The sequence below is a fragment of the Echinops telfairi genome, unplaced genomic scaffold, assembly GCF_000313985.2.
Source record: "Echinops telfairi isolate 266 unplaced genomic scaffold, ASM31398v2 ScPeMD7_1;HRSCAF=3_0, whole genome shotgun sequence".
Taxonomy (NCBI): domain Eukaryota; kingdom Metazoa; phylum Chordata; class Mammalia; order Afrosoricida; family Tenrecidae; genus Echinops; species Echinops telfairi.
This window is the reverse complement of record NW_022103896.1, coordinates 90,463,546-90,471,681: the sequence shown is the minus strand read 5'-3', so window position 1 is coordinate 90,471,681 and position 8,136 is coordinate 90,463,546. Positions and strand designations below refer to the sequence as shown.

The window sequence follows — 8,136 nt, the reverse complement described above, 5'->3', positions numbered from 1 at the left end:
ATCAGTTCCCCCTTTCTATCCCACCTTCCCTCTACCCTCCCTGTATTGCCACTCTCACCACTGATTCTGAAGGGATCATCTGTCCTGGATTCCCTGCGTGGCTATATATTTATATTTCTATATTTTTTCCAGTTTCTCGACTACATGCTTCATCAGTATTTGACTAGTAAACTAATTTTGACTTAAAACTCATTGCTAATGAGTAAATTAAGTTTAATGGCAATTACTTTTAACTATTAATGGTAATTCTGTGTACAGGATTGGAATGTTTTGATCCCAAAGGATTTTTATTGATTTATTTCTCAGAATTACTGTATATACCCAAATACAAGCCAACCCGTATATCAGCCGAGGCACCTAATTTTACCACAAAAATGGCATTGAAAATGTACTGAAAAACTCGGCTTATACACGAGTATATCCAGTGGATTGCTGAATTTTTCTTTGTACTCTATCTTGGTATGGAAGTTTCACTGAAATGTGATAAGCATCAGCAGTATGCAAGCCTCAGCCAGTGGCTTCTCATGAGGTGTATTGTGAATTGAATCCTGGTCTTCTACCTGGAAGGTGAAAATTTTGACATTGAACCACCACTGCCCCTTTCTTGATTTTTGGGACTTCTTTTTTTTTCCCTCCAAAGACTTTATTTTATTGGTCAGTGTGCTTTGGAAGGAGACAGGGCATCAATCCTACTGCTTCCAACCACAGGACAGGCACAGTGCCAGTGGGCCCACGGGGATGGGACTGCTTTGTCGGCCTCTTACTCGTAGATCCAGTCATAGCCACAAGACTAGCCCACCAGTTCCTCCTGCTAAACCAGAGGCTGATTTCTTTCTCGGCGCTTTTGACCGAATTACTGCCGTGAATGATGTTCCTGCCAACTTGAATACTGAAGTCCCCTCGGATGGTGCGTGGCTTAGAATCCGCTGGGTTGGTCTCTCCCAGCATCACCCGGCCCGTCTTCACCACATTCAGCACCTCCCAGACCATGGCCACTATTGGTCCTGAGTTCATGTACTTCACCAGCCCTGGGAAGAAGGGGCGGTCTTTCAGGTCAACGTAGTGCTGCTTCAGGTGTTCCTCGGAGGCCTGAAGGAGCTTCATGCCACCAGATGGAAGCCCTTCTGCTCAAAGCGCTTGATGATGTCGCCCACCGGGCTGCGCTGCACGCCCTCGGGGAGCGGGTGGCTGGATCCCTGGGACTTTTTAATTGGCCTTTAAGTGCTGTGCTTCCTTATATTTCTGTAACTTTCAGAGACTGAATATGGTTATTTAAATGTGGTTTAAATTACCAGCTCAGTCTTTGTCACATCTAAAAGATTAGAAGAATTCTTGGCTATATTTTTATAAGTTTAGAAAAGGTAGCTTACTTTGGAAGTTTTTTTTATAATGAGCATTATAAATTAGTATCAGTTTATAGGTTTATACTGAAATTGGAAAATTTTTAAATGAAGTATATTTGACTTGTTACGCTATCTTTGACTTGTTATACTAATCTGATGCTACTTTAATATTTTTGTCTTACAACTGATAAATGTTAACATCAACCTTTTCATCAATGTAGCTCTTAACTATATCATACCAGGGGCGGTTAGAGGTGAAGGTAGAGGTGACTATGAATGTAAGGACTCTCTTTTCAACTATTGCGCTTTTTAATAGGAAAAGTGAGGCTTATGTGTACACACACACAAGGCAGGAGAGAATTTTAGATGCAAGATAATGTATTTAACTTCTTGATATTAATTTATATACATTGAATAAACTCATCTATACATAGTTAGCATTATAGAAATAATTTTGTTGCTTTATTATTAAATAAACTTTAATAGGGTGTGGTCCAAGCTAAACATTTAGTTTTGCCAAGTGGTCCTGCTAATTTTGGTAACTTAAGGGGAGCGTCAAGTATTATCTATGACAACTATTATTTACACACATAACAGTTATAGTTATCAATGTGTCAATTACCTAGAACAAAATGGAACTGTTTTTCATATAAGTTTCCTTTTTAAGGTACTTAGTCCTAAAACACATTGATCCTTGTTTTTACAGATTGGTGATGGTGATATTTCAATAAAAATACTTAACATTTACAAAACAACTGCCTCACTTAATGGGAACAAATGGCTACCAATAGGGAAAACTCCCCTCCCCACAGGAGAACCAAAATCACTGCCATGGAGGTGATTCTTACTCATAGTGACTGACACAGGGTGTCCAAAACTGTAAATCTCCGGAGGAGCTTTACAGAGAGGTTAGTGGGTTGGAAACACTAACCTGGTAGCCAGCAGTTCAGTGGTTACGTGACAGTGCACCTATGGCTAAAGCTAGAGAAGGGGGAGAGTACAGATAAGCAAGATGAGTTGAACAATACAAGAGTGAGTCCGAAGATACTACTAGCGTTCCAGTTCGTGCATGTGGAAATCTATTCCAAACAAAAGTTTTAAAATATGCTTCTGCAGTCAGTGAGTGGCTACAGGTAAGCTTTTGCAGCAATGCACTTTCCTTAGTCTAGTTAGGAGTGCCTTCAAAATGAAGGTGGAGACGGAGCAGTGGTTTTTGAGGGCATCTGTTATTCAAGGCAGAGGCATCAGCCCAGAAGGATCTGGCAAATGTTGTAGAATTCCAAAGTGCTCATATGGATAGATTTTTCTCAAAGGATACAGGATGACCATGGGACTTATGAAAAAGTTTAAAGAAAATGGAAAACTACAGTGGCGACAAAGGCCAGAAAAGGTATGCCAAGGAATGTTTTTCCATTGACAACACACCTGATTATTGCAGAGGAGAAAAAGGACTATCATACAAGAATCTTGTTGGGAAACTATGCCCTCCACCTCTGATCTTGCCCCTTCAGTTTTCCAAACTCAAAACTTACTACCGAGTTGATTCTGACTTATAGAAACCTTATAGAATAGAACTCTCAGAGTAGAACCTCCCCTTTGGGTTTATGAGCCTGTATATCTTTAGAGGCCTCATTTTGCTCTGTAGATGAGACTGGTAGTTTCAAATTGCTGACCTATCAGGTAACAGCTTAACTGGTAACCCACTTTACCACCACAGCTCTTTTCAAAATGCAAAGAACATTTAAAAGAACCTAATGTGAGTCTGGTAGATGCTCAAACTGCCAGTTTGTTGTGATGTAAATTAAAGAATGTAGAAAGAGAATGTATTGAGAGGTGTACGTTAGCGGTACAAAAGTACAAATAGAACTTTTTTTTTCCCTAAAGGAAAAGCTATTACAAAGACTAGGGGAGTAAAAGTGTTAATATGTACTCACATAATATAATTCTTACATGTATATATAACTTTTTAAAGAAATATATGTACTCACATAATATAATTCTTACATGTACATATAACTTTTTAAAGAAATACAGTTTCAGGTAATGGAAAAACCACTATTTATTCAAATGGTATCAAAATAGGATATCCTCTTGTAGATGGCCGTGTGATGGAGTAGAGAAGTTAGGTCACTGGGCTGTTCTGTCACTGGTGGTTAACATCTGTGGCTGAATTAGAAGTAAACAGATAACACAGGATTGAGAGAGAGAGTCTGTTTCTCTCCCCAGTGGTAATTAAACCCTTCTGCAGTCAGCATTTCTTTCAGGTCCTGGTGAAGTCGACTAAGTGAGGCTGATTATAACCATCTTGCTATTCTACACAGTAAAATAATAGGCGCTAAAATGCCTTGAGTGACATCATTGATACTTATGTGTTAAGAGTAGTACTTGGTGTGGAGTCTGTTTGAAAGACTCCTCAATAAATTGGTTCTGACATTAGTTGAAAACCTCCTTTTTCCTTTAATTTTTGCTATTATTGCCTTGTTGCCTTTATTATCAGTATTGTTATCAGTCCAATCATTATTTGTCTTTTGGGATTGTAAACATTACATATAAACTTACAGTTGTATTTCAATATCCATATACACCGAAAATACATAAAATCGACTTAAAAAATGATTCGACTTAAAAAATGATCAGTCCTCATGAAGTGTGCATATTGTGACTTGAGTATATTGTAAGTCTGGGACTACCTGTATTTTGAATTTAAGTAACTTAATCTGCTGAACTGTTTTATCAGTACTTATTTTTGAATTTCCTTAATATTTTTGTTCATAATCTATTTTTATCTTGTCAATACCAGCAGAAGGACCCAGTGGGAAAACCAAAAGAAACACTAAGGCTAAAGGTATTTTCTTCTTTTCAAATTAGGCTTTAATGAATCAGGTTTGATTCTTAAAAATGCATGCTGGTTTCTAGGTGTTATGTAAATGCAGCTTCTAATGCTAAACATCACTGCATCTTGACTTTGGGTGCACCCTGGTCATGAATAGTTTAATCCATGACTCGCAATGTCCTCTTCATGTTATCAGTACTTACAACAGTCCTTACATTGTGAGTGAGTACAACAGGGCCTCAAAAGTTTATGGATAATTATGTATGTCGATACCATTTTTTCCATAATAAGCTCTGGTGGCATAGTGGGTTTGAGTTGGTTTGCTAACCACAAGGTCAGTAGTTTGAAACCATCAGCCGCTCCATGGGAGAAAGACAGGGCTTTCTACTCTTGTAAAGAATTACAGTTTTGGGAACTCACAGAAGCAGTTCTTTCCTGCCCTATAGGTTGCAATGAGTTGGTAGAGAGTTTGATTTTGTGTTTATAATGCTATAATATGATATAGCATCTATTAGACTATAATTATGATATAGCATTTATTAGACTATATAGATACGTCCTGGCTGCCTTAACACGTAAAATCTTAATTTGAAATTTTAGACTACTGTTAGGAAAAAGATTAATTCATCCGTGATTGTGTTTATTTCTTCAAAGGCTCTGATGACGCACTGCCTTAAAGCACAGTAAAAGCCATTACAATTAAACATATTTCTAGTAAAGTGAAATCTGTGTTTAACCTGGAGCAACTGTTTGCATACAGTTGGCTGTGCTTGGTATTTTCTTAACTGTTACAGGTTGGCTAACAGCATGTAACAGTCCTACTTTTTGATTTCTCTTGTTTATGTATGAACATACCTTTGGAGGAAGGGCGTGGGAAGTGCATGGTTTTCTTTCTGATAAGCTGTGATGTTCTTTTGTGTCCTAGTACTCAGCATGATGTTTGTAGAGTTTTTATTTCTCAGATATTAGTAGATGTTTTTATAATTTGTATTTTAATTGTAGAATTAGGAAATTATAGTGTTTTAACTTTCATCATGAATAATTCCTGGGGTAAAAACAGAAATTTTACCATTATGCAATAAGGTACAATTTACTTCTTGATCTGGAGAGGCAAGTTAAGCAGTGAAAATTTAAAAGATGTAATATTTTAAAACCAGTATGTAGAGTAAGACTTTATAGCATTATTCCTGCGTTTTACCCCTGTAAAATCTTTGTCTGTGGAATGCTACAAACAGCACTGAATAGAAAAAAGATTCACAGGCAGGTTCTCTATCCGTGCTATTTTATACTACATAGGCTTTTAATGTAATTCTCAAGAGGAATGAAGAATTTCCTGGTTGCCCAACAGGAATTTCCGTAAAGTCACAGTTTTCATCATATTTCTAGTGATGAGGTTTTGACTGCCTAGAAAGGCATAAAGCTTCACTTAGCAAGCACCAGAAAGCCAGTGCTCATTTTAAATGATACTTTGTGCAGCGTGACTTTTACATGATTCTAATGTGTAAAACCTTTCCCACATATTATCATATTAATGAAATCTTTATGTTTTTATTGCTGCTTCAGTGCTACATTGTATATGAACATACAATGTGTTTCTCTTATGATTTCTCAGTGAATTAACAAGAAACAAGCAGCTCTGCAGAAGTTTATTTAAATAACTTTTAAGCATTATCTTAAGAGATATTTGGAATTATATTTCATTTAATTGCTCTCTACTGTGTTGGCTTGAATGGTACTACATAAATTAACAGGGAATTATGTTTAAAGGAATACTGAATACATAAAGTTGAATATAAGCAGAAGAGGATTTTTATTTGATAAACTCTAGATAATGGAATTAAAATTTTGTGCTCACTTGGAAATTATGTTTGGCTTAATTAGCTAAAAGTGATAGTTAAATTTTTGTTTGTGTATTGTTTTCAAGAATTGTAAGCACAAATATTTTAAGGATATGATTTTTGTTAGCAACATTTAAAAGTTATGTAAATAACTAAAAGTTATAAAAATTTAGTTCTTAGGCTGCCAGCGTTCCTTTAACTGTCATTCTCGTTGTGGAAGGTGTATTGCCAGCCTACTATGTAAAGTACTAATTTTATGAAGGGACTCATTTTAATAATTTTGCATGTTACATTAAGATAAGCTATATTACATTTCAAGCTGGAGAAGTATGTTGCAAGTTTATAGCTTCTGTTGCTGACATTTTATATAGGTTTGCATCCCTTTTTTTAACCAATTAAAAATTAGTGGCTTAACATATCTTTTTGAATGAGCATATTGTGTGGTGGGAGGGAGGGTAGATCAACAGACAATATTTTTGTACAAATTGCCACCTCATGAATTATTAGAGATATTTTTAATAAACATCTTTTTTCTTTGGTTGAAAAACCTGAAAGTTAAAGAACTCATTAAAGAAGAAATGAAGAAGGAAAAAGAGAAAGTTGAGTCAAGAAAGGAAAGGAAAGATGAAGAGAGGAAGAAGGAGAAGAAGGAGAAGGATGACCGGAAAGATAAGACATTTCCCGATTCAAATGTATCTACTAACGGGTCTCCTAAGGGTAAGAAGGATAGAGAAAAGGAGAAAATAGGCCCAGATAAAAGTGGCAAAACTAAGGAAAATAGGAAAAAGTTGACAAACATAAAGGACGTCCCTAGTAGACCGGGGCTCAGAGACAAAGATAATCTGAAGGAAGGCCGAAGTCTCAGCAAACACACACATTTAGCAAAGGGAAGTAACCAGGAAAGAAAGAGCCAAGGTGCGAGCTAGTGTTGTCAGCCTCAGGAAATGACGCTCTTCTTGCTTGTGGTCTAGTCTCGCTCAGCCTGGAGAAGATGTGCAAATTATCCAGTGAATGTATTTATTGGTGCTCAACAAATAATGGATTGGGAATTTAAATAAATGATCTGATTTTTCTAAAGTTAAAAAGGAAAGACATTTTAAAATGTATATTAAATGTGATTGTAATAACTTGTTTTAATTTTTATTGATCATATACTGATATAAATATACATTATGTGTATAAAATTGTATTGAATGTATAAATATTTAAATATTAATATTTGGAGTTGAAAGAATACTATGTTTTTAAATACTTCTATGCAGTGACTAACGTAATGATAAAAACTCTTAGATAATGAAGTCATCTTTCTGAGTTTGCTTTTTATTTTCTTCCCTCTTTCTCCTGCTTCTCTCGTTTTTCCTCTAATCCTGCCTTCTTTCTTTTCCCATTTCCTTGATCTTTTCCCTTGCCTTTCTCCTTCATAATCTTCTCTTTTCTTTTCCTGCTGCCAGTGCTCTGTAAGTACCTTTTATTGCTCTTTCTAGCTTCTTCCCCCTGGAGCCTAGCTTACCAGCTGTTTTTTTTTTTCTTTTTAATCTTCTAGGCCCTTTCCTTCCTCACACTTCCCTCCCCCTTAACTGCTTGGCAACCGTTTTGTCTTTCTTGCCCATTCACTCGTCTTTCCTTTCCCAACAAATCATTTATATTTACTATATGCCAGACCATTTTGATAACTCTGGCTGTAGTTGTGAAAAAGAAAAAATTATTTTAGAACATTTTGTTAATAACACACCTTCTCAACTCAGAATAATTATAGAAAGGCTTAAAATATTTCATAGTAGGATCTATTTTATATTTTTAAGTTAATTTTGCTTGAGTGACATCAATTTTTAATAGTCATTGTATCATCATTTCTAAGGAATTTAAGTTTGAGGTCTAATTAAAATAGAATTTAGCACATCTAAAGCATTTAATAAAAAAATGCAAAGAAATATACTTAGGTGTTTTGTACTACTGTGTGTCAGAAGTTTTTTCGTTGCTGTGTGGCTCCTGGGAGCCCTGGTGGCAGAGTGAATTACATGCACGCTGCGAAGCAGTGCGACCACTGGCCTCACGGCCGGAGAACGGTACAGTTCTCTGTTCCTGCAAAGCGTCACAGTCTCAGTGCAACCACTGGCCTCAC

General features: G+C 36.2%; 1 protein-coding gene across 8 annotated transcripts in view; it reads left to right on the top strand.

Annotated features, from left to right (window-relative positions):
* ASPH (aspartate beta-hydroxylase) overlaps window positions 1–8,136 on the top strand; it is a 151,104-nt gene that overhangs the window by 40,739 nt on the left and 102,229 nt on the right. For 5 of the 8 annotated variants that reach the window (XR_006679740.1, XM_045286479.1, XM_045286407.1 and 2 more), the window contains one exon: window positions 4,144–4,188. The exons of 1 other annotated variant lie outside the window; for it this stretch is intronic. Coding sequence is in view for 6 of the 7 variants with exons in the window: in XM_045286479.1 (XP_045142414.1) it covers window positions 4,144–4,188 (45 nt within the window). In the remaining variant the exon portion in view is untranslated. The remainder of the gene's footprint in view (window positions 1–4,143; window positions 4,189–8,136) is intronic. 2 more of the 8 variants (XM_045286544.1, XM_045286442.1) reach the window with 1 other exon arrangement.